The sequence below is a fragment of the Ostrea edulis genome, chromosome 3 (assembly GCF_947568905.1).
Source record: "Ostrea edulis chromosome 3, xbOstEdul1.1, whole genome shotgun sequence".
Classification (NCBI taxonomy): domain Eukaryota; kingdom Metazoa; phylum Mollusca; class Bivalvia; order Ostreida; family Ostreidae; genus Ostrea; species Ostrea edulis.
The window spans coordinates 43,879,949-43,905,638 of record NC_079166.1 but is presented as its reverse complement, the minus strand read 5'-3'; the positions used below and the strand labels follow the sequence as shown (position 1 = coordinate 43,905,638).

The following is a 25,690-nucleotide window of genomic DNA, read 5'->3' as shown; positions in this document are numbered from 1 at the left end:
ATGATGTTAATAAGAAACCAAGTAAAACTAATATGTTCCAACCTATCAATACATTTAATTATTTTTAAAAGAGTACTTCTTCACAGCTATGTTCCAACCTATCAATACATTTAATTATTTTTAAAAGAGTACTTCTTCACAGCTATTTTAAAAACCATACATCAGGATGGGAACACTTCCCCTATAGCGAGATATTCTTGCAAAAACGCGATTATCCCTCTTTAGCGAGAAAGTAAACATTACCATAAACAGGTGTTTTGGAGTCTTTATTGAAAATAGGGCCAAAATAAAAATATTGTTTGTTTCCCCTCGCCCGACCGAGTCTGAAAATTCACACCGACCCATAAGTTTTTATTACGCCATTCTGGTGAAGTTTTTTTTTTTTTAAATTTTAAGAAAATTTCAAGGTCGTTTCTGGTGCAGATCAGTATTTTATAATGACAAAATTTTTCTATATCTTCTTTGGTTTCGATCCAAAATTAAAAAATAATAATACGAATACAGGAGGTGTTCTGGTCCAAAATCTAGAAATTTCGCCGCCTCCAGCTGGAGGCGGCATTCTCTGGCTGATTTCAAATACTTACAAGCCGAATTCAATTTTAAGCTCATAACTAATCAATAAAACGATTCTTCTTGTACTTACTAATATCGATTTTATGGGTTCTTTCATCACATAAACAGTCTCTTGAAAACATTTTATCAAACTGTCGAGCTTTGTTTTGAGTCACGAGACTCGTTTGATCAAATGGCAGTGAAAATTCGGTTGACTACAACTGTTGGTTTCTGTTTAATATCGAATTTTGGATTGATATTTTCTTTTAATCGATATTAATAAGTACAAGAATCATGATTGTTTTATTGATTAGTTACAAGTGAGTTTAACATTGAATTCGGCTCGCAATTCGGACTAGTGATCTGCAAGATCGAGATGGAGAAATGTTGTCTATACGAGGAGCGAGGAAACAAGAGAATTCGGGGCATCCAGTGTGCAAGTTGTGTTCTTCAGTAGGGGAAAGTGTTGATATTTCGGACGGATGCGATATTTTTGACAGTCAATCAGAAGCATTCTCAATTTAACTTATTTCTGAACTAATGCTATATTTACAAACTGGAAAACACCTAATTATATGCACATGTGTAACTCAGCTCTGATTGGTTGATGTCAGCATCCATTTTGTTTGATCGGCAAAATCAAGTCCCGTTGAAACGTTTTCTGGTAAACTAGATCTACCGATATCATTTAAAAATATAATCAAAATCACTATCATATACAAATTAAGATAATGTGCAAAAAACAAAAACATAAAATGTCAGTGAACCATAAATAAAAGACAGCAACCGAGTTTACCAATTTTATAACACCATGTGTCCAAAACTAACACCATTGTCCATAGTTGCAACATTCTCCCTAACTTTATTTAAGTGTTAGTATGTGGCATAAATAGCAGAGAAAATTCTGATGAAACCCAATGTTCGTCGAATCAACCAATATGTATACATGTAGTCCAATGCCTAAGTTTAGTGGTTAGATAATGAGCATTTCCAAAATACATGAAGTACTGTCCAAAATATCGACACCTTCCCTAATTGCAAAACGTGGCAATCAAAGCAGAATTTACGCGAGAACTGACTATACGAGTTTGATGAGGAATGATGGATGATGTGCTTCACGACGTTTGGTATCGGGCATTGTTAATGGTTATGGGAATTTCATAATAAATAAAATTCTGCTAGCTAAAAAAAAACAACTTTTTACCTACCTACCGACCTTCCTCTGAAATTTAGGGTCGGGAGAGGGGAAACAAACATATTTTTAAATGTGGCCTAATGGCTAATTTCCATGCAATGCTGAATAAGTGCAACACACATTCAGCACGATGCAATTTGTCTCTATAAAATTTACAACACAGTCAAGAAATTTCATATCAATGTTGCTGCGTAAGAGGGAAGGAGGCTGAAATCCAATGCACATTGTGAGTGTTTTTGTCTTGATTAATACATTTTGCAGAAGTATCAAGACATTTTAGCACTTTTTCTTCTTTTCACGTGAAACACTAAGAGATGTACTTGACGGTTGTGTTTTTCCTCAGTTGTATGGGATTTATTTACTCTTGCTAAAGAGGGATAATAGCGTTTTTGCGAGAATATCTCGCTATAGGGGAAGTGTTCCCAACCTGTATATTGCAAGTTCATCTAAACATGCAGACCAGTATTGAGTAACAAGTTAAGAAATTTGAAAACCCGGTGTAATTGGAAAGGAGAAAAATTATGGCTGGATTGGATATTGAACCCGGGACCCCTGCGCTCCAAACACTGACCCCCCCCCCCCCCCCCCCCCCCCCCCCCCACCACCACCATATATCCACGATCCAATCCATACAGCCCAAACTAATACAAAATAGCTCACAAGTTTTTGAATAAGATGCAGAATAAAATTCGTTAAATAGATACTGTAGTTCAAATGTCCAGGCGTCTGTAAAAAAAAAAAAATACGGTGGGGTATACACAAAATTGTAAGGAGGAAATTCGAACTTACAACTGTTGTCGTACGAGGATCTGATAAAATCTTTCTATATTCGGCTCTAAATTTATCCCTCGTTTTTCTTCTTCTGTCAATTAAATCACGTTCAGCCGCTGACACATTGAAGGTTTTGAATGGGTCCCACGGTCTTTCCTCCATTTTCACCTTCTTAGAAAGAACCGAGAATGACAGTCGAGATATTACAGGAAGCACATCATCAACTCGTACGTGTACTAACTCAACTAGATAAGGACACAATCATCATGTGATCTGAGACCTAAGGTAAGTATTCATCTTCTTTATATTGGGAAAACAATTTGCGAGTTACTTCACAGTTATTTTATACATTATTCATGATTTCTGGTAAAAAAAAAAAAAAAAAAAGAGATTGTTTCTTACATACAGGATCTTAAGTTTTCATAATTATTCTAAATATCCACGTGACGGCCCATTAAATTTGATAGTTTACCGATACGTATTCGAGATAACCGATGAGGGTACAATATTGAATGTAATATGAACTTTATAACTATTAATGGTTTAGATATTTTAAAATTCTTTTGAGGGTGAACAGATATATAGAAATAACATTTTGTATTTTCGTTTTCAGATACATACTAAGTACGGTACATGATATATGTACAATGTACATATCAAAGTCGCTTTTTAAAAAGCCTGGTAAAGATCTATAAATAGGAAATGATTTACCTGATGCACAGTGCAATTTTCTACATTATGCTAAGCTCTCTCTCTCCGGCTTTCTCTGGGTTGGTGTCGCGTGTCTCTCTCTCTCTCTCATATAGAATTTTACTTACGATAAAATCCGATATCTGTCAGTGCTGGCAGAAATCCCAATCTTAGATCCGCGCCGTAGTCTTATATCCGCGCCGTATACTATACGCATAGCGCGGATCTAAGAAGGTTGATTTTGATTAGATTGGCAGACATTCTGACTAGCAGCTAGTTGACTTAAATTGCTTTCATATCTGGAAATGTTCTTCAAGTTTTGTAGTTGCAGAACTGTAGCTCTCTGAAAAAAATATTGTGACGGGACACTCTCTGTCTCGTCACATTATTTTTTCAGAGAGCTACAGTTTCTGAAGCCTTTTTTCACATTTACTATTAATACTTTTCTAATCTAATAATAAATTACTCTGATAATTGTGTCTTTTGTTTTCAGTTCTCTGGGATATATTGAACCGATATATCGTTGTTAGGCCTACTATTTTTCTTCTTATGTAGAAACTTTTCAATAAAGTATGCCTCATAAAATATAAAAGAAGGTCGTCTAATACAGGAACACAATTCGTGCCCATGGGAATTCCAACAGACTGTAGAAAGACTTTATCACCAAAATACCACGATTTTTTTTATTCGATCGGGAAAAGTTTTGTGATTTCAGATTTACTAAAAGTTCTTTAGACCCCCTTCCTCTTTTACCCTTTCTCCTGTCCCATCATCCCCCTCCCCCCCCCCCCCCCCCCCTCCGTTACTAGTTTGTCCGCACCACATAGTGATACTTCGTTTGAAATAACGCATTTTTTAAGATTAAGGAACGTAAAATTCATTTGTGTTAATCAAACGTTATTCAATGTCGTCGTTTTCACGTCATCAGTTATCTCATTCTACCCTCAAGAACAAATAAATTGATGCATGAACCAAGAACTACGAACGATATTATTGTTTCGCTGCCTATCTTCTGGTAAATTTTTAAAGGTTATCATTTTTAAATGATTTTTTTTGTGGTCAATATAGATATATATTTATATGAATTTTCTTAAAACTTGACAAAACAACGAGAGGTAATTTGGGTTAAAATCTCGTATTTCATATTAGAAATCAATAGAAAACGAAAAATATTCTAAAAACATCTTTTCCTTCAGTGAAACACAAGTGGGAATTTTTTTAATGCAAGATATAAATAGATAACTATTTAATTTGTCAGATTACTAAATTTATATTATTGAGTAAAAAATGGTTAATCTTCAGTTTACATAGGTTAACCTCATTTGCAATTGATGATAGGGTGGAAAAAATGTTGCCGTGTTTTGGTCTGTAAACATACATCTATTTAATCAATAAGCATTTTAAAATACATGATATTTCAAAGCCTGGTTTAAAGGAACAGATTTTTCTACCCCCTAATGAAAAGGTGTTTTAATTAAGAGCATTTAATCAATTAGCACTGGTATTAAAGTTGATAATCAATTACAACTGAATTCTACTTTGGATTAAAAAAAAATTCATTAGCAAAATTTTAAAATATATATACGAGTTGAAAATGTAGGCGGGAATCCAGAGTTAACGTGTGTATTTCTTTAATACATTCATAAAATCAGGCCATTCTTATTCAAACTTATCTCAACATAATACTTAGTAGCTACCCGCCCTTGTCGAGGACAGACAATGCAGCACCTTCGCTAGCCAAGGGTTTACGATCTGCTCCGCTTCTCTACAAACGGAGCGAAAATGACAGTGCAGTGGCATGAACCAAAAAAAAAAAAAAAAAAAAGAATGTCATTGATTTTTTCTCATATCCGTAGTAAAATCGTGGTAAAGTGGGCCGTCAATACAAATATTTACAATCATGTGAAGGTTTTTAAAACCAACGAACACACGAACGAACGGACAATTTACTTCAATATCCCTCAGCTACTTTGATGAGAGGGAATAGCTAATTATACATGTCCTTATATATCTATTGTAGTAAATAAGTTTGAATACAAATGTGCTGATGGCCGATAACCAAGTAAGTACGTTCAGGAGGTTAAAAACATTACGCGGGTAGGTTGCACATCCTTGCACAACTATATTCAAGTTATTATATGTACAGTACGGCATTTGTAACAATACTCATCGCAAGTTAATCACATTTCATTTAGTCTAGGTGCACTCGACAGTTTTCCTATTCATATTATATTTTATTGAATGAACAAATTAACGGAATACAAACATTAAAACATGCATGTATTACTTGAACATCACGTCGTTTCAAAATTTGAAAGCGTTTGGAAAGGACTATATTTTGTAGAGGAAGGATTGTTTAATCAAAAAGTTCTAAATCTGCAAGATAAAGTTTCTGTTTTATCTAATACACTGTCAATATTTACACCCCTAGACGTGTGTTTCAGTTTTGTAATTTATGATATAAGTAGTAAAGACTCAAATTCAAATTATGTAAATTCATTGATTTGGTTGATATATTTTTTCAAACAGAATACCCATTCTAAAAAACAATTTAGCTGAAATTTTGTGTGAAAATTTAATATTTTGGCCAATAATTCAAAAATTTGATCTATAACTCCCACTTTTTTATGTTCCATTTTCAACATTAGGAATTTTAAGACAAAATTTTTTTAACTCATGTGCAATTCTAAAAACTGACAACACTTCTAATATGTTCTTTTAAACTCTCAGATTTCAAATAATGATTTGTGCAAAATGTCAATACATGTATTTATTAACAATATACTAGCATTTTACTTTATTATACCTATGTTGTTAGGAAACATGAGTATGTATTTATATGATGTGGTAACTAATTTGTATTGCTTATGTTGCGTTAACACCAACAGACAAATCGACTTTATGCGAATAAATCATAAGTATGCTATATATTTTAAGTGAAAAAATCAAGTTTAACACACTGGGGCTCAATAACAAGCATTATAACCCAAGCTTCCCTGTTTGATTGCATGTCTCTTTCAGTGTCGAAAATCATAAGAAATGACAATACTACAGAACTCAAGTCCAAACCTATCTAAATATTGCATACGTTTTCCTTGCTGTTTGGGGTGGGGGTGGGGGTGGGGATAACAACACAAGGTGGAACAAACTTACACACGAGCTAATGTATATGTACGATCAAGAGAACGGACAAATCACTACAAATATTATATCCCTCCACCTCTCTGTTCCCAGGAAATAACAAACTTACGAAAGAAATTTCTACGAATGTATTCATAGCCAAATCACAAAAATACATTGTGGGCGGGGGGGGGGGGGGGGGGTAGTGTTACTAATGTATGCATTACTCCTTACAAATGTTAAAAAAAAAAGAAGGAAAAACAGGTGGAATATGATGTACAGCGTCACGTGACGATCACTCAAAGGACCTAGTATGGTATGGATATAATTTGGCCCTTTAAAATGACATTTATGCACATTTTTAAGAGTGTATTATAATGTTTGTTGTAAATTATGTATACAACCTTTTCCCGATTTTATTTCGGAGGTGGATAAAGATTTGTCAATCAATTATATATATATATATATCTTAGGTAGGGTACAGTGCAAGTCGCTTCCAGGTTGTTATGCTGTTACACATTCATACATTCAGTTACTTGGTTACAGCAGACTAGTATACGCTTTCGCACGCTGTGCTTGCATGTAACGCTTTTTGGAAAGTTTGCACAAATTTCTGCTAATCTATCGTTGCATTTAGAAAGTTGAAAATCATTGAATCACATTAGTACCCATTCTATCTATGTTACCTTGCCATGCAATATGAATATAACTGTACAAAGTGTCAGACAGTTTCACCTTAGATGTAGATTGGACATCTACATCGTTTGACCAATCAATAAGTGAAAAGTAAGTTTATATTCGCCCATAGTATATGTTTCCGGTCCTGTAGATATGTATGCATGTTACCATATCACATAAAAGAAACTAATACTTCCGCGTGGGGCAAGATGTTTCACTCCTGTCACTGACGAGCAATTGGTTCTAAAGACAGTTACGGACATTGGATTGGAGAAACCGAGGTTCCATTTTCTAATATGATTTACTTCCATTGAATAGGTCCGTTTTTGATATTTGATTAAAAAAAAAGAATGATCCATTCCCTGCAATAACTTCCTTCGGGCCTAAATAGAACCAGAACGTGTAGAGTTTGGAAGTTTTTTATTCACCATTCACTAAGAAGTTCTCAAAAATGTAGTACATTGTGTTTAAATTTCGGGAAAAGAGCAGACAAATGAATATTGGATCTGTTCATTTGCATCGACGTTCAATGGACTCTTATTATTCAATTATTTAGACTTCTTATGAAATGTACACCTCTACTGAGTAGATACACCAAAATAAATTCTGACGAGGGGTAATTTACGAAATGAAATTCATTTGTTTATTTACATTCTACTTTCACTTCTGTCGGAATTCCCACCCGTTAAAATAGACGTACTATATTTATCAACATCATACGCGCATTGTTCACAACTGCATCGCATTCACGATGAAATGGCTATCATTTCAATAGGTAAGGATATCAAAGACAAAAACAATGGAAAAGTAAATACATGTATATCGTTATAGTAACGTTTCAAAAAGCTGCATCCGCAACCGACACACGACGCCATTTAATTAATGACAAACATAATCTGTATTGATGAATGACAAGGTGTGTTATAACGAAAATCAAATTAATCAATTCAGTTGCTCATTTGCTGGCAAGTTTCTTTAATTTTTTTCTTTTGATTTTCGTTGTGCATTGTGTTTGTAAGGACGGATTTAATCCCTACAGATTTCTGGACCTGTTTTATTGCATTTTAATATACCGTCTGTTTATTCTATGTACATATAGTTGAGCGATGTCGGAGGCCATGATCACATGCACGCAAAAGGTTTGTCCATTCCGTTTGCTGCATTCTTTATTGTCGGTGAAATTGCCGGATCAGGAGTGTTGGCCCTCCCTAAAGCTATTGATAACTCAGGTAGGGAACGCATGCAATAAATATCGACTCAGAAAGTAACATCAATTAAATCTCGACATAATCCTTGTTAGGTAGGCATCAAAATAAACTTTTTCCTGTTCTAGGTTGGATCGGCCTCGTTTTGATTGTGGCATGCGCACTCCTATCATCATATACAGGGAGCATCCTTGGACAGGCCTGGCTTATTGTGCAGGAGAGGTACCCAGAGTATAAGCTTCATTGTCCGAATCCTTACCCAGTGCTCGGAGAAAAAACGTTCGGAAAGACAGGAAGGTCAGAATATTTAGATGTTTAGACTATAAATTTTCATTTCCATAAATTCTTAGCGAACACAATTTCTATTCAGTTCTTGCTACCAGGTTAATAAAATCAAAAGTAATACAAAGTAAATGAAATCAAAGGTAGTCCAAATAAATGAAATTGAAAGTAATATCAAAAATATACAATAGAAAGTTATCAAGTAATAATGTCAAATTATACGTAAATAAATCGAAAGTTCTAAGTACTACATGTAAATGAATAGTCTTACACTGTAAAAATGTTAGAAACTGGAGAACAGGCTTAAGGTATAAAGAATGGAATCGGGGGGACTAGCATTTCTTAAGATATTAAATGATATTTGCAATAACAATGCACCATGGATTAACGTTGCTCAGATACATTATAGGTTTAGAATTTTAGACCTTCGTGAATAAGAAATTGTTAGCTTATGGTTACCAAGCCATTTTGTTGAATCCGAGTAACTACATACATGCCAATATGAAAAGTATACTATATGTTTAGTGATTCAGTGAATATATATTTTTAGAATGAGTACTTTCAGTACTTTGATTGTAGAAATTTGGTCTGATTATTCGGTCTTCTTCTACCACAGGGAACGTTTTCTTAGAACTCTGAATACGTGACGTCATGATTACCGATCGAGCGTGCGATTTCTTTATTATAAATTTGCAAATGTGTGTGGATGAAGATATTTCAGTTTTAATCACGAGTACATCACGTTGTAAGTCTTCATGTTCAGTATTATATTTATATGGCAAGCCGTTTTACTATTTATTCGAAAAAGAGATATCTCTTTAACATTGAGAGACATCTCTTTAAGTTAAAGAGATATCTCGTTTAGAAAATGTAATAGAGATATCTCTTTAACTTTAAGGCGAAATTTGTTGGGTTTTTTAAATAGTTTTAAACTGTCCGTGATATGATGTTATACTCGGCTAAAAAGAGCGCGATAGCAACCTTTACCTCCCCGGCACTGATCCTCAGTATTTCAATTTATATGTGTCCTCTATTAAAATACATGTATATCACCATTAATTTTGCCCTGTAACCAATACTTTCATTTTAGTACTTTTGGCACGTTGATTGTAGATATGTGGTCTCTTTTTCCATCAATTTCACCCTGTTTGGAGTATCCACAGTTTTCCTGCTCTTAGCGTCGGAGAATGTCCATGACTTGATAAAGGACTGGACAGAAACGGACGTGTCTTTCTGTATCTGGCTAGTCATTTTAGCGGCGGTCATCTGTCCGCTTACGTGGTTTGGTACTCCGGCCGATTTCTGGTAAGGATAGCGCCATAAGATATTATATACCCCTCTCCCGATTCATATCCTCGCCTAACCAATGAATATTTATATATTTATATACACTTGTATATATATATATAGAGAGAGAGAGAGACAGACAGACAGACAGAGAGACAGGGTGTATGTCAGTTCATACATTTATGGACAAAGGTGGTTTCCATGTTACAAGTAAAAGATATTTCATCATGTATATTCTAACGGGGGGGGGGGGGGGGGGGGGGGGGGGGCAGTAGTGAGGTCAAAAGTCATGATGATCAACTTAGATGTATCGAAAAAAATCTCAAACTGCCGAGTTTTCTTTATATCGGCAGTCAAACTTTGAGTAAAATCTCAGGCTTAAGTCTAAGTTTTGCCTTACGTTTGTTTGGGTTTTTTTAGAATCCAGACAAGGTCTTGCATTGAAAAGACTTAGTTTGAATACTAGTTCTAAACATAAAACAACTCTATGTACGGTGTAATAATCACTCGAAACATATCTAGACCAGAAACTTTACGGCAGATCTATTCCTAAGAGCTTTTCAGTACTTTGATTGCTAGCATCTCATTAACAGGCCAGTTGCTGTGGGAGCAACAGTTGCTACAGCACTTGCGTGCGTTTTACTCATCATTAATGTTGCGATGGATAAGGGCACATACAACCCGGTTCTGCACTCACGGACAGAGTTTGAGCAATTTTTTATGGCCTTTGGGACGATTGTGTTCGCTTTCGGAGGTCACCCCGCGTTTCCTACTTTCCAAACAGACATGAGGAAACCCAGCGATTTCAAATGGGCAGTGCTAATGGGATATATAGGTTTGCAGATTTAATCAACATACACAGATATAGCTATGATTTTTACAATTTTTATTTCGATTGAAAGGATTAAACTATATATAATACTATAAAGCATAATGTTTTCATTCATGAATATACAAAACATGTATAAATCTCTGAGTGCTGTCATGTACAAATTCCCACATTTGTGGCAGTTGTGATGCTGATGTACCTGTTTGTGGTAGTTGTGATGTTGATGTACTTTTTTCTTGTAGTTGTGATGTTGATGTACCTGTTTGTGGTAGTTATGATGTTGATGTACCTGTTTGTGGTAGTTGTGATGTTGATGTACCTGTTTATGGTAGTTATGATGTTGATGTACTTATTTCTTGTAGTTGTGATGCTGATGTACCTGTTTGTGGTAGTTGTGATGTTGATGTACCTGTTTGTGGTAGTTATGATGTTGATGTACCTGTTTATGGTAGTTGTGATGTTGATGTACCTGTTTGTGGTAGTTGTGATGTTGATGTACCTGTTTGTGGTAGTTATGATGTTGATGTACTTTTTTCTTGTAGTTGTGATGTTGATGTACCTGTTTGTGGTAGTTATGATGTTGATGTACCTGTTTGTGGTAGTTGTGATGTTGATGTACCTGTTTATGGTAGTTATGATGTTGATGTACTTATTTCTTGTAGTTGTGATGCTGATGTACCTGTTTGTGGTAGTTGTGATGTTGATGTACCTGTTTGTGGTAGTTATGATGTTGATGTATCTGTTTATGGTAGTTGTGATGCTGATGTACCTGTTTGTGGTAGTTATGATGTTGATGTACCTGTTTGTGGTAGTTATGATGTTGATGTACCTGTTTGTGGTAGTTGTGATGTTGATGTACCTGTTTGTGGTAGTTGTGATGTTGATGTACCTGTTTGTGGTAGTTATGATGTTGATGTACTTATTTCTTGTAGTTGTGATGTTGATGTACCTGTTTGTGGTAGTTGTGATGTTGATGTACCTGTTTGTGGTAGTTATGATGTTGATGTACTTTTTTCTTGTAGTTGTGATGTTGATGTACCTGTTTGTGGTAGTTATGATGTTGATGTACCTGTTTGTGGTAGTTGTGATGTTGATGTACCTGTTTATGGTAGTTATGATGTTGATGTACTTATTTCTTGTAGTTGTGATGCTGATGTACCTGTTTGTGGTAGTTGTGATGTTGATGTACCTGTTTGTGGTAGTTATGATGTTGATGTATCTGTTTATGGTAGTTGTGATGCTGATGTACCTGTTTGTGGTAGTTATGATGTTGATGTACCTGTTTGTGGTAGTTATGATGTTGATGTACCTGTTTGTGGTAGTTGTGATGTTGATGTACCTGTTTGTGGTAGTTGTGATGTTGATGTACCTGTTTGTGGTAGTTATGATGTTGATGTACTTATTTCTTGTAGTTGTGATGTTGATGTACCTGTTTGTGGTAGTTGTGATGTTGATGTACCTGTTTGTGGTAGTTGTGATGTTGATGTACCTGTTTATGGTAGTTATGATGTTGATGTACTTATTTCTTGTAGTTGTGATGTTGATGTACCTGTTTGTGGTAGTTGTGATGCTGATGTACCTGTTTGTGGTAGTTGTGATGTTGATGTACTTATTTCTTGTAGTTGTGATGTTGATGTACCTGTTTGTGGTAGTTGTGATGTTGATGTACTTATTTCTTGTAGTTGTGATGCTGATGTACCTGCCTATAACCACCGTTTCATACTTTATTTACGGCAAGAATGTCAAAGACAATATTCTCCTGATGCCAAATGGCGGCGTTATCAATCAAATCGTGGAGGTGATGATCACGGTCCACTTAATACTGGGATTTCTTATAGTCATTAACCCGTTCTGTCAGGAGCTGGAGCACTACGCCCGGGTCCCAAAACGTAAGGGACAAAATTCTACAATGTCTAGAACTTTTTAGCTCACCTGAACCAAAGGCTGAAGGGAGCTTTTCTGATCAAAATTTGTCCGTTGTCTGTCGTCGTCGTAAACTTTTCACATTTTCGACTTCCTCTCAAGAACCGCTGGGCCAATTTCAATCAAACTTGCCACAAAGCATCCTTGGGTGATGGGCTTTCAAGTTTGTTCAAATGAAGGGCCATGTCCCTTTCAAAGGGGAGATAATCACAAAAATGCAAAAATAGGGTGGGGTCATTTTAAAATCTTCTCAAGAACTACTGGGCCAGAAAAGCTGAAATTTATATGAAAGCTTCCTGACATATTGCAGATTCAAGTTTGTTCAAATCATGGCCCCCGGGTGTTGGATGGGGCCACAATAGGTGATCAAAGTTTTGCATACAAATATATAAGGAACATCTTTAAAAAAAATCTTCTCAAGAACCACTGAGCCAGAAAAGCTTATATTTACATGAAAGCTTTCTGACATATTTCAGTTTGTTAAAATCATGGCCCCCAGGGGTAGGATGGGGTCACAAGGGGGATCAAAGTTTTGCATACATATATATAGGGAAAATCTTTAAATATGAACCAAGGTGACTCAGGTGAGCGATTTGGTCCTTGGGCCTCTTGTTGGTAATACTTTAGCATTCAAACCTCCAAATTATAAAAAAACAAAACCATGATATATATGAAACTATATTCATTTCCAGAATACTAGCAAAGGTATATTTATTCTTTCTCTCAAATATTGATTGTTTAGATGTTTTCCGCCATACTCAATAATTTTTCAGTTATCTGGTGGCGCTGTTTTTGTTGGTGGAAGAGAGAATCCAGATACAATTAATGTACCTGGGAAGAGACCACCGACCTTCCGAAAGTAAACTGGGAAATTTTCTCACTTACCGGCGCGAGCGGGAAATATTTTTTCCAAGATAGATCTAGTTTACCCCACCATCTCACCTTTTTCATCGACAAAAAACATGTAGGCCTTGTCCGTGTCGCAAACTGTCATAACGTCAAGAAGTGACGTATTTCGTAGTTATATAGGTAAACGATCGGCAGTATATTTTTGAACCGTACTAAGTAGAATAGAAATAAAGTACTTGTTTTTATTGATGATGCAGGATAACCTCTTCGGTCTCGAAATTTTTATATTTCAAAACAAAATTTCTCGACCTCGGAAGTTAGCTTGCAACATCTACGAAAACGCGATCTTTATTTCTTAAATAACATTACTTTAAAATATTCAAATTGTTTTAATCTTTGAAAGTTTTTATAATTGTAAAACTTAACGCTATATCAGATATCGGTATATGAATTTTGAGACTTGGTTTTTAAAGCTATTCATATACATGTAAAATATATATGTTTATGTGTAATATATCAAAAGATTTATAATTTCTTTGACCTTTCTCTTCAGATTTTACCTGGAAGCGTTGTGTATTTAGGTCAGTAGTCGTAGCCGCCATTCTTTTCGTGGCGGAATCAATTCCAACATTTGGCGCCATTTTATCCTTAGTAGGCGGTTCAACAGTGACGTTGTTAGCCTATATCTGTCCATCTCTATTCTACTTGAAACTGAAGTCAGTTCGTCAGGAAGATATAATGATTGTTAATGGAAACAGTAAGGAAGATGTCGCCCTTCAAGCGAAGGAAAAGTATGCATAATTCTAAATATATGTTTATTTTAAATAATCATGGAGGAAAAGTGTATACTTTTAATTGAATAGTTAAATTTAATTACGCGTGTCTGTAGTATTTTTACGTGTTCTCTAAGTTGTGTCATCCTCTGGGTATGTTGCTTTATTCATTCTTTACAAATCTATCTGTTAAACATGTTTAAACTGCTCTGTTTCAGTCCTGGTCTTCCTCTATGGGTGAAAGTGATGAACATCGAGATAATTCTGTTGGGGGCTGTGGCAGGTGTCGCCTCAACATACTCTGCCATTAAGTCCATCATTACCAGTGATTTCTCCAAACCTTGCTACATGCGAGAATGAACGTAGCATCAGTGCATAGACATCCACAGACATTTTAGTACCTCACATTTTTATCAGGTGATCAAATCAGGGCATACAAAGACAGAACAGATGTACAAGGCTTACTACTGTGATATTATACAATGAAGAGATTGTAGATGTATTACCGGTTCTTGTAAACATTAAACTATGATTTTATCAAAATGTTGTATGCAACTTCAGGAAAAATATATGCCAAGAGGAAAGGATTTTATAGAGTTCATCAGTCTAGTTGTCTATGGGATCTACGTTTGCAACTGCCGCCAAAACCGAGGAGAGGAACCATTCAAACATTGACTGGGTGGTGCTTGACGTCCGCTGTTCCTTTTCCTTCTTTGGGCAAGGACAGAACCCAGGACACTCCAAAGCTACCCCTCTACAAAAAAAAAAACCCAACCAAAATAACTCGCTCCTCAGCTACCCCTCTACAGAAAAATATTACACTCGTCAATAGAATAACTCGCTGCTTAACTACCCCTCTACAGAGAAATATTACACGCATCAGTAGAATAACTCGCTCCTCAACAACTCTTACACCCATCAATAAAATAACTCGCTCCTCAGCTACCCCTCTACAGAGAAATATTACATACATAGATAAAATAACTCGCTCCTCAGCTACCCCTCTACAGATAAAATATAACACATACATAAAATAACTCATTCTTTAGCTACCCCTCTACAGAAATATATAACACATGTCAATAAAATAACTCGCTTTTCAGCTACCCTCGCTCCTTAGCTACCTCGCTATCATAGAAAATTACAGCATAGAAATAACCTACTTTTATATAAACCAACAGCTGAGTACAACACAAATCAGTGTTTTTACTTTAACATTGTGCAAGAAGCCATTGACTGTTTCAATACATGAATGTCGGACTTACGCACACTCCAGTTGACAGCTATTGATGTACACTTTGTCGTCAGAGCCACACACGAGGGACTCCGGATAACCCTTACAGTCACAGCAAGGACATTCGTTATCACAGTCCACACTCACATCCCTATAAACAAATTACACAGTTATATCTTGAATGAGTCTCCGTTCCAATATCAAGGTCTGGAAATGCAGCTAGAATGTCCAAACACTCGCACCACTTCCGTTGTTAATTCATGCACAACGCCACATACCACAGTTTTGGGTCCACGCGTTTTGTTTTTGGGATGGGGTCCATCTCTTTAGAGAAGTGGGCAGGCATAGTCTACATCCAGGATGTACCGGTAGGCTATGCCTGTTCACTTCTCTAAAGAGAATAGGGTGGTGCGACCTTACAAGTTCTAAAACCCTATAAACTAATATAGAGTTCATGAATAAAGATTTACATGTTATAAAGAGCACTGCCATGGAACATGCACACATGTACATCATTGACTTACAAACATTTAGCGGTACAGCTGTTGGGATACGTCACGTTGTTGGTGCCGCAAACGGGGGACACCTCGGTACTGCAGGCACAGGGCTCTGTACAAGGACACGTTCCATTACATGCAACGGTAGCCGCCCTGTAAATAGTGTAATAGTTTATAATATATCAAATTGACGCATATCGATCTAGGACTAATTTACAACGAGTTTTTGTATGAAGAATAGGGGCGTAGTAATATAATGTGTCTCCTTACTCGCACGCCGCCTGGCATGCGTTGGTGTAATTATCTCCCTTGGTGCTACAGACGGGTGCTACAACATCAGAACAGTTGCAAGGCGTTGGGCAGGGACATTCTCCGGAACAAGCAATCGTCGCCGCCCTTAAACGATAGATACAACTGTTATACCTTAAACAATAGATACAACTGTTAAACCTTAAACAATAGATACAACTGTTAAACCTTAAACAATAGATACAACTGTTAAACCTTAAACAATAGATACAACTGTTATACCTTAAACAATAGATACAACTGTTAAACCTTAAACAATAGATACAACTGTTATACCTTAAACAATAGATACAACTGTTAAACCTTAAACAATAGATACAACTGTTATACCTTAAACAATATATACAACTGTTAAAAACTTTAAACAATAGATACAACTGTTAAACCTTAAACAATAGATACAACTGTTAAGCCTTAAACAATAGATACAACTGTTATACCTTAAACAATAGATACAACTGTTAAACCTTTTCGATGATGAAGGTGACTGTGTGTTCTTTGATCATAAAATGCTTGAAAGTACTAAAAGGCTAAGTAATATTGTGAGATATCTGAATTCGAGATATTAAAGTTTGACTTATGAAAAGGTCTTCATTCGTTAGTGCATATGGATCTGTTGAATCAAATCGTCATGGAGAAGGAGCAAACTTACTGACACTGTGCAAGACATGGGTTGGCGTACGTGATACCGTCTGTACCGCAAACAGGGTTGTATATTTTTGGACATGGACATTGTTTCGGACATGGACAACTCCCATTACATGCGATGTTTTCATTCCTGAAATTAGATTCCGAAGACGATAACAAACTTTTCACGGGTTCGAAACTCTTTCTTTACAAATGTTGCCCTCCGATGAACTGTATCACTACGCGAAGTAATGTGAATTAAATGTGACCTACAAGCACGTGGCGGTACAAGGGTTGATGAGGGTCTTGTTGTCAGTGGTACACACTGGGTCACTCTCAATGGGGCATTCACAGGGAGCAGGACAGGGGCAGGCTCCTTCACACTGGACCGTTGCACCGCTACCATCAAATATGACATTGAATTTACAGAATTAGAAGCAGAATATCTAGAAAGAATTCATTTAAAAAAAAAAATAAATGACAAAAAACTACATCTGCAAAACGATTGAGGAATGGTTACCCGCAGTTGGCCTGGCATTCTCCTCCGTAAGTGACGTCATCAGATCCACAGACAAGACCGGAACTTGGTGGACACGAGCAGCTAGCGGGTGTAGTTGAAGTAGTTGTTGGTACACATGGACATGGTCCAGTGCACGCCACGTTTGCAAAGCTGGAGATTGCAATATTTTAAGCTGTTAGAATGTTGGAAAAACATATCTGGTACTCCCATGCGACGGTCATCATCGTGGTAAATGATTTTGGGGTGGATTGAATTGAATACTTTTCCCTCCCTCCTCATCTCTCTCTCTCTCTCTCTCTCTCTCTCTCTCTCTCTCTCTCTCTCTCTTCCCCTCGTCCTCTTCCTTTTAACCCCCGCGCCCTTTTACCTTGTCTGTCCCTACAGAGATGTGGTAGAAGATGGGTATATGTTGATAATCGACAGAATTGTTCGCTATACCATTCAGTTATCAGTCTTGCTCCAGTGTGTCTCGACTTATGAATAAATTAAAGAGCGCGTATTTCCATAGATTGGTAGGGTAGCCATTTACTTAAGAGCTACGAGACTAGGCTGTTCGTCACAAACATCGTACAGTACGTACTGTAGGTGGTGGTGTTGACCACAATATGATCACCTATCATTATCTAAGTAGGGTTGAGGAAAAAGTCTTCTCACATTTCAAGTTACAACTAATAAAGATTCACAAACAAATCTGATGTATATTGCATTCATAGATGTATGCTATAAAATTAGCCCATTATGCTGCTATATATTAATTTGAACATTGAAATGACTCAAAAGATATCGTGGCCAAAATGACAAATGTTCAAGATTGTAATTGTCAAAGTTCAGATGGTAAGATTTTTGAGAGCTACAGACCTGCATTTAGCCCAGCAGGGGTTCCTGTAGGACTCCCCATTAGTTGTACACACTGGGTCCACTTCCTGTCCACAAGTACTGCACATGGAGTGAGGGTGACAAGGACACTGGTGGTTGCACGCCTCCCTAACACCTCTGTATAGCAATATAAATGGCGGGTAACATCAATTAGAAACGATGGGTCGTATTATACAAACGCACAGTATCGACCAAACTTTGTGGGATATCTTTGGTTGCTTTAGATTGTTTGTGACCTTATGGTAGTTCAAAAGTAAACGTTGTACATAGCGGGTAATGGACCAGCTGATTAATGCTTCATTGGGGAAATTTACACTGTAATTTAAAGAATCCATGAATGGATCGTAAGATGCATGGGCCTATATTTATGCAATTACTCCTCTTACACCGGAAGTTGGGGGCGCGCCGGATTGTCAATCCGTGATGGTCCGTAACAATCCGTTATCACCGTGTACAAACCGTATATGCATCCGGCATCGTCCGGGACCATCCGACGTGGTCAAGCCAATCCGAAAGAAAGAAATGTTTAATTTCCCCGGAAGAAAATCCTCCGTATTGATATGTGGAGATTCCATGTATCAACCGAGAGGTCCGTGTAGCCACCGAAGTATCCGCGTAAAGTAAAGTCCCCGCAGGGTCTTCCGTGTACGAAACTTTTCTGCTGAAAAACACGGAAGTCTACGGATTGTTCCCCGTAACTACACGGACAGTCACGATAAACGCTAGGGGAAAAGACCGTGATAATCCGTGAACATCCGGGTATCTCCGTGAAACAACCATGAAAGACCGGCAAAAACCGTGATCTTCCGTACGCTTCGTGATCACGCCGGCACCGACGGGTACTTTTTACGGGGACATACGGGTAGCTACCGTGCTTATCCGTAGGGAGAGAAGAAATAATGGATAAATCCTATTATGAACCACTTAAAAGTTTGACACCAGCTCAGGGAATCATGAATTTTTTTAATGAGTGTTTCAACTGAAGACCTTTTTTTCGCCCAAAATATTAATCTCGCTTTCGCAGATTCTCGCTCTCGATACTCTGCACGAGCACTCTGGCGAAAGCATAAACTGGAACCGCTGTTGAACTCGCTTCTCTCGTGTACAACGTTTGTGTGTAGCACCAATCAGCGGGGTACCACCTTCAGGAAAGTGAGACTGGACTGTAGTGCTCAACTGTTTTTAAAAAAAAATTATCCAAAAAGTGGGGGAAGGTTACAGTACCCGTAGCCTATCGACTAATTCCAATCAGTGCAGAAATAGCACCTCTTAAGAACCATCATTAATCGAAATAAAATGAAAATAACTACTTGAGACACTGTCTATGTATCAAGACAACTATTGTCTACAAGTATTGTCTACAACTATTATCTACAACTATTGTCTACAACTATTGTCTACAACTATTGTCTACAAGTATTGTCTACAACTATTGTCTACAAGAAACGAGATAAAGATAGTTTCACTCACAGGCAGTGGGCCATACATTGGCTGGAATACGTCACACCGTCAATTCCACACACAGGCCGGTAGTGTCTTCCGTGACACCACCACGAACAGACCCTTTTTCGTGGACGGTGCGCCACCTTCCTCCCGCTGTCCAACTTCTGAAGCATGGAACTGACTGCTTTCGACTTAGGTGACAGTGTGTTGTCATTGTCGTTTTCAGGTGATGGTTGGTGAAATTCGTCAACTGATTGAAAAACTTATTCAACTTAATTACGAAAGATTGATGGTATTGTGTATAAAATTAGAAAAATACCGGTGGCTGTTCGATGGATAAGTGATTTTAAAGCGTTGCCATGGTTACCGCCCTGTAATATACCTTTTCTAATGTAAACGACGGTGAATGTATAAAAAAAAATTCAACAAACGCTACCGAATCGACCCAAAACAGGGATGATTCTTAATCGTGCTAATTTGTTGTGATACGGAACCTCTGTTTGTTTTTTATTGCCAGAGACGACATGTGTACATAAGGTCATCGTCGGAAACCCACTGTCGGTCGCTCTACGTTTACCTACCGTTGGACACACCGCCAGTATTTTCGCTGGAAGATGTGTCTCGGCTTCTATATGCGATTGGTCGCTTTACCATTCCTTATTGCGATATTCGACCAATGAAAGAGCCCTTTATTTCCAGTCCTCGGGAGCATAGAAAAACATGCTTTCGAAGCCGTTTACTACTGCGTACGAGTCTATGTACAGGTCTACACGTTTGACAGGACTCGTAGTCTCACCACTTTTATCCATCATGCAGGAGCAATGTATTTTTTAAACAGACTTAATGGTATTTCATTGGTTTATATATGTATGTTAAACTTACTTGCGTATTAAGTACTGCCGTAATTTGTTCCAGTTGTGTTGTCGGCACAATTTGAGCCAGTAATTGTGACCTTCTTTACATACCTCTCTCGTGTAAACACTACTTACTAATGTCTCACCTACGCTAATTACAAAATGACATGTGAACGGGATTGTAAGACCATATTTTAATTCAAATTTGCATCTAATTTTTAAATTGTATCAGGCATGACTGATTTCGTTCACGTGCCATGAAGCAGTCATGATAATAAACATACCAGAGGCGGATCCAGGATTTCCGGAGGGGGGGGGGGGGGTGGCACGTGTGAAAGTGAAGTATTTAGTCAAACTAATCAGCCATTTTGGGTGCCAAGTCTGGAGTTTTCATCTATATATCTCAAACTTTCGCCAGAGGTCGTTTGCACACAAACCAACTCTGTGTGCGGAGACGCAGAAGACTTTGGGTAGTATGCTATATATCTTTGATAGTGGCACAACAAAACACACACACTTTCGTGGGCGCCGCCATTACAGCTGACAATTTGAACTCTGGGAATACTTACGGCGATTCCCATGGGTCCTAGTCTGGATCATCCCGACGTTTGTGTATACTCCGACTCCCCCACGTCGGGATGATCCAGACTACATTGGTCCTCAATAGGTCACGTGAGATCATGCATTTTGATGAGTTATGCGAAAATATCGGCGTTGTGTCCCACGGGAGGTAAACGGAGAGCGACCAACCGTGGGTTTCCGACGATGGTATAAGGTACAAGATTCCAATATTCCAGTTTCCCGTGGATGAGCAACAAGAAGAAAGAAGTGGGATAATCCATACGTACATGTATCATACAAGCATAAAACGAGAGAAAAACCTAATTGTATATTCAAAGATAAATGCATATAATTATAAGAAATATCTATAAGCAATATGAATATGATATGGAGTCGAATCGCTATCTATTCCACAGTAACGGCGGTATCGCGATGAGGTAACGGGCCTATTCAAGAGCGCGTTTGAAATGATATATTCTTAGTTTCACGAACAACAAGAACGTGTTTGCATGAAGGTATTTTAATACGTGTTTCCTCGACAACAGATATATCTCCGTGCACGTAGCATCGTAGGGAGAGAAGGGGGGGGGGGGGTCATTAGAGAAGATGACTTCACACTCGTCTAAAATTCTTGACAAGCAAATAAAAAATAATGATAAAATAAAATGAATAAATAAATAATAATAATTTTTAAAAAAGCAAATAAGAAAATTAAACGACAAACTTCAAAATCCTAATAATCGGGGCTGGGGGTCGCCCTTCACTACATATCAATCATTCGATAAAAATACTACTATATGTATATCAAAAGTGTAGGGGACTGCTAATTTATCTTACTCTGCATGCAAAAATCCTCCTTCCCGTTTTACGTGCCTGATCTATTGGAGTGTTCAAACCTTGACACGAGTGCCTGTCCGCCTGTAGATTTGTTCTCGAACTACAAGAACAAAACTCGGCAAGATGTTCGAGGTTTGAGAACTCGCTTGGTGCGCGTATATCAATATTGCAAGAATGTTTTCAGAGGCTTCCCTTCTGAATTGCGAATCTATTGATTACCAGTTTATGATTGCATAATAAGTTCGGCATATCACTAAGTATATCTTATTAAAATTGCATGCTTCTAACACCCTCCCCCCTTAAATTTAAAAAGCTATTTACCTAGAGTTGATGTCACGAATTTCGGACAAATTGCCAAGACAACCACAAGAAACCAAAGAGCGTCCACCGACATAATTTCTCTCACTCACGTGCACCTCTCTAGATTGTGCGAACTAGGAGCGACAGACAGGAAGACTGCATTTTCATAAGTCGTACTGACTTGTCCTTTCGTCCGGATGCGACTTTAACCAATCCATAAAACTAATATGCTGTCGTTTGCATGAAATAACCAAACAACTATTGTATAAATATTTTGCGTTAATACCGACGTGTGCATTGATAAAGCATAATGCATTATTATCCACGTAAACAAGTGAAGTCATATAAAGTACATGCATTAGTCAATGATGACAATGAATAGTTCGTTCAATTTGAAAAGTATATAGTTCAAATTTTAGAAGTTCATCTTGCAAAGGTCGGGGTGCGTCTTTCAACATTTTCTATCTTCTTTTCCTGGGCGGCTTCATACTTTGTACCAATGTTTCTCGTCTGCTCTCGAAGAAATATTCTTTATTGATCCAAATATCAATCTAGCGCTATGGATTTCAGGATGCGCTGGGACCCCCACCCCCCCCCAAAAAACCTACATAATACTATATATTGTTGAATTAAGTGGCAGTAGCTTAAACAAATAAATCGTACCAATTGAAACTACGATATACGGGTATTAATTGTATTTAATAGGTCAGACACGTAGAACGGGGTGGGGTGGGTGGGGGTATTTTTATGTGTAGATTATGCCTGTCCACTTCTCTAAGGAGAACAGTCCCATGGGCTATGATCTATAATACTTTTCTTGTTCTGCATCTACTGTTCATAAGCACTATAAACAAGAAATGTTCATTAAAAAACACAATGTCCATACACACTGACGTTTTCAATTGACCTGTGTGAATAGCCTTGACAGGTAACACGTACATGTAAGAACATTGTATGTAAACAATTTATTATAATGACATGTGTTTACAGAAATTCACAACATTTTACAAATTACATCAATAGATTAATTAACACCCGGCCCAAATGGATATATATGTCACTTTGAAGTGATGTACAATGTATGCAGGGCCGTAAATTAACTTTCAATTTGGAGGAGGCAGGAAATTAGGCGGGGGTCTGGGGGCCGCCCAGGCCCCCAGACGCTGAGCACATTTTGTGCACACTGAACACGTTTCGTGCAAAATCCTTGATTCTAGGGCCTTCTAAGATGTTACTTGACTAACTCATTCTAAAAGAAAGATTTGGAATGCTTTTTAAGGGAGGTATCATGTTCTTAGTTATTGGAAACAACATAAATTCTAATGAACTTTAAATTTTAATTTTTTTGGCTCAAAAGTTGGAGGAGGCAACTGCCTCCTCCGCCTCCATGTAATTTACGGCCCTGGTATGTATAACAATGTCTATATAATATAGATTGATTGCAGATTTCTCCGTTATATTTGCTGTCTGATTTTGTTGGAGTTGAATGTGAAATTTGCTGTCTGTCATGGATACAATGTAAATAATAATTAGATTTACAAAGACGGAATCATCTAAAATTATTTTGTGGTGCTCAGATACTTTTATCCCAGTGAAGAAATCCTTTCTTAAACTATTTTGTATAAATGTTACATCAAGCTCGTAGAAACAGGGGGCTGGGATGGACAGGGGCTTGGTCTGTCCCATTTTTTACAATTCACTTTTCCCGTTATTTTAACATACAAACCCCATATTTTCTATACATACAAAGTTCGATTGATTGTCCCTCCCCCTTTTCTTAAACTAGTAGTGAAAGGTAGTTTATGAGTGAAGTGCGGAATTGAAGAATAGGTGTAGTGACCCCCCCCCCCCCCCCTTCCTACGATTTAGTAGGATTTTGAGGTTTGGACAGAAGTGTCCAATTAAATTCATTATTTTTTAATGCTAGTGTGAAGTGAACTTCAGCTGTCCCCTTCCTTACTTAAAAAAAAATTATGCTATACGTGCCTGTATAGATAAGATAAGATAAGATAAGTTTATTCCAATTTTGGGCCCAGAGGGCATAACAGTAAGACATTTTATAAAGAAGGAAATTCAAAAAAGAAAGAAAGTTTACAACATTAACTACAGGTTACATAGACTGCAAACTGCATGTGGATGCAGCATATTGGGGAAACAAGTACATACATATATGAATTGCTAATCATGTGTATACACAAGTAAATGGACAGTATCAGTATTATACCAACATATGAATAATAAACTATAATGATTTTTGCAGTTTTAAAGCATCACTTCTTTTTCTGAAAGTTTGCACTAAATATTCACTCAATTTGACAATTACTGGTTTGTCTTCATTAATCATCAACCAAGTAAAGCTGTCCTTATTTGTTAGATAGATAAAAAAAAAATTGAGATTGTATATACCATTAAAAAAATATTTCTCTCTTCAACATAGAATGGACAATCAGTAAGGAAATGAAATTCATCTTCTACACAATTAAGGTTACATAATTCGCAAATTCTTTTGTTTCTTTCTAAAGAAATCTTCCGGCCAGAATTGGTTTTTGTAAATTCATATCTTCCTCATTCAATTCGAAGGTCATGTGCACTAATTCGAAATCTACATAGAGTTTTTCTTAATTCTAGGGATTCTAAAAATATATAACTTTCCATAGTAAAGTTTTCTTTATACGAAAAATATGTTGTAAGTTTTCCTGATTTCTGACCCACTTCACGTCGTTTTGACCAGTAAAGTAAAAATTGTTTCCGTACCTGATTCTTCATTTGTTTTTTGAAAAATGAGAATTTGAGATTTTTACAATTGGGTACCAAAATGCCCATTTTCCCCTTAAAATAACTAATGTTTTTGTACCAACAATTTATATTATATGAATTCAGATTGATATTCTCTGTATAAGCACTGTATAACAGGGATGATTCTGGGCAATTCTCAAGTCTATGCCAATATAGTAAAATACTTTGGATTATAGAGCAGAACATAGGATATCTACCCAATTCAGAGATTATTGCAATATTAGTACTTCTTTTACCGGCACCCAGTAGATGTTTACAAAACTTAATATTCAGCTTTTCTACCTCCCAATTTTTAAAGATATCATATAAATCTCTGTCTTTTTCCAGCATGCGTGCTGAAAGTGTTCCCCGTATCTCGCAGCCATACAAGGCGATGAGTTTTACCATATGGTCAAAAAGATGCAAAAATGTTTTAATTGGTGGATCGATAGATTTGATGTCTTTATAAGGTTTGAATATTTTTGTGTCCAACCCAAAATAATATATCCTTTTTTAAAAAAAATATTTCAAATATATATATATAAGCACCAATGTCAATCTTGTATAAATTTCCACTATATTGTCGATCCAAAATTTGAAAATAGTTGGAATTCATGAATGCTTGTAACCTAACGCTTATACCAATAAAAAATCATTTCAATCTGTGAAATATGACAAATTGTACATCAAAGTAGGACTCTCT

General features: G+C 36.9%; 3 protein-coding genes across 9 annotated transcripts in view; 1 reads left to right on the top strand and 2 right to left on the bottom strand.

Moving 5' to 3' along the window:
• Positions 1–2,830, bottom strand: part of LOC125675481 (uncharacterized) — a 7,777-nt gene extending 4,947 nt beyond the window's left edge. Inside the window, exon 1 of the mRNA XM_048913205.2 lies at positions 2,537–2,830. Coding sequence (XP_048769162.1) covers positions 2,537–2,680 — 144 coding nt within the window. The 5' untranslated portion in view covers positions 2,681–2,830. The remainder of the gene's footprint in view (positions 1–2,536) is intronic.
• Positions 2,722–14,697, top strand: LOC125675475 (uncharacterized). 6 transcript variants are annotated; one of them, XM_048913197.2, is made up of 9 exons: positions 2,722–2,803; positions 5,229–5,270; positions 8,106–8,235; positions 8,340–8,508; positions 9,607–9,798; positions 10,374–10,615; positions 12,292–12,498; positions 13,935–14,172; positions 14,373–14,697. In XM_048913197.2, exons 2-9 carry the CDS (start codon positions 5,256–5,258, stop codon positions 14,512–14,514), a joined length of 1,335 nt encoding a protein of 444 aa, XP_048769154.1. In that variant the 5' UTR covers positions 2,722–2,803; positions 5,229–5,255; the 3' UTR covers positions 14,515–14,697. The 6 variants fall into 6 exon arrangements, with proteins under 6 accessions (XP_048769154.1, XP_056013866.1, XP_056013867.1 ...); XM_056157891.1 differs by lacking the exon at positions 5,229–5,270 and adding an exon at positions 3,132–3,199 and having other exon boundaries at positions 2,755–2,803; XM_056157892.1 differs by having other exon boundaries at positions 2,757–3,529; positions 3,606–5,270.
• LOC125675477 (serine protease inhibitor dipetalogastin-like) lies at positions 14,547–22,470 on the bottom strand. Of its 2 annotated transcripts, none has more exons than XM_048913200.2 (10): positions 22,234–22,470; positions 19,688–19,910; positions 18,200–18,334; positions 17,342–17,491; positions 17,095–17,220; positions 16,847–16,972; positions 16,156–16,281; positions 15,913–16,038; positions 15,420–15,539; positions 14,547–14,908 (listed from the first exon to the last, which is right to left on the bottom strand). In XM_048913200.2, exons 1-10 carry the CDS (start codon positions 22,304–22,306, stop codon positions 14,761–14,763), a joined length of 1,353 nt encoding a protein of 450 aa, XP_048769157.1. In that variant the 5' UTR covers positions 22,307–22,470; the 3' UTR covers positions 14,547–14,760. The 2 variants fall into 2 exon arrangements, with proteins under 2 accessions (XP_048769157.1, XP_056013868.1); XM_056157893.1 differs by lacking the exon at positions 14,547–14,908 and adding an exon at positions 15,184–15,211 and having other exon boundaries at positions 22,234–22,450.
• Between the last annotated feature and the right edge of the window lie 3,220 nt (positions 22,471–25,690).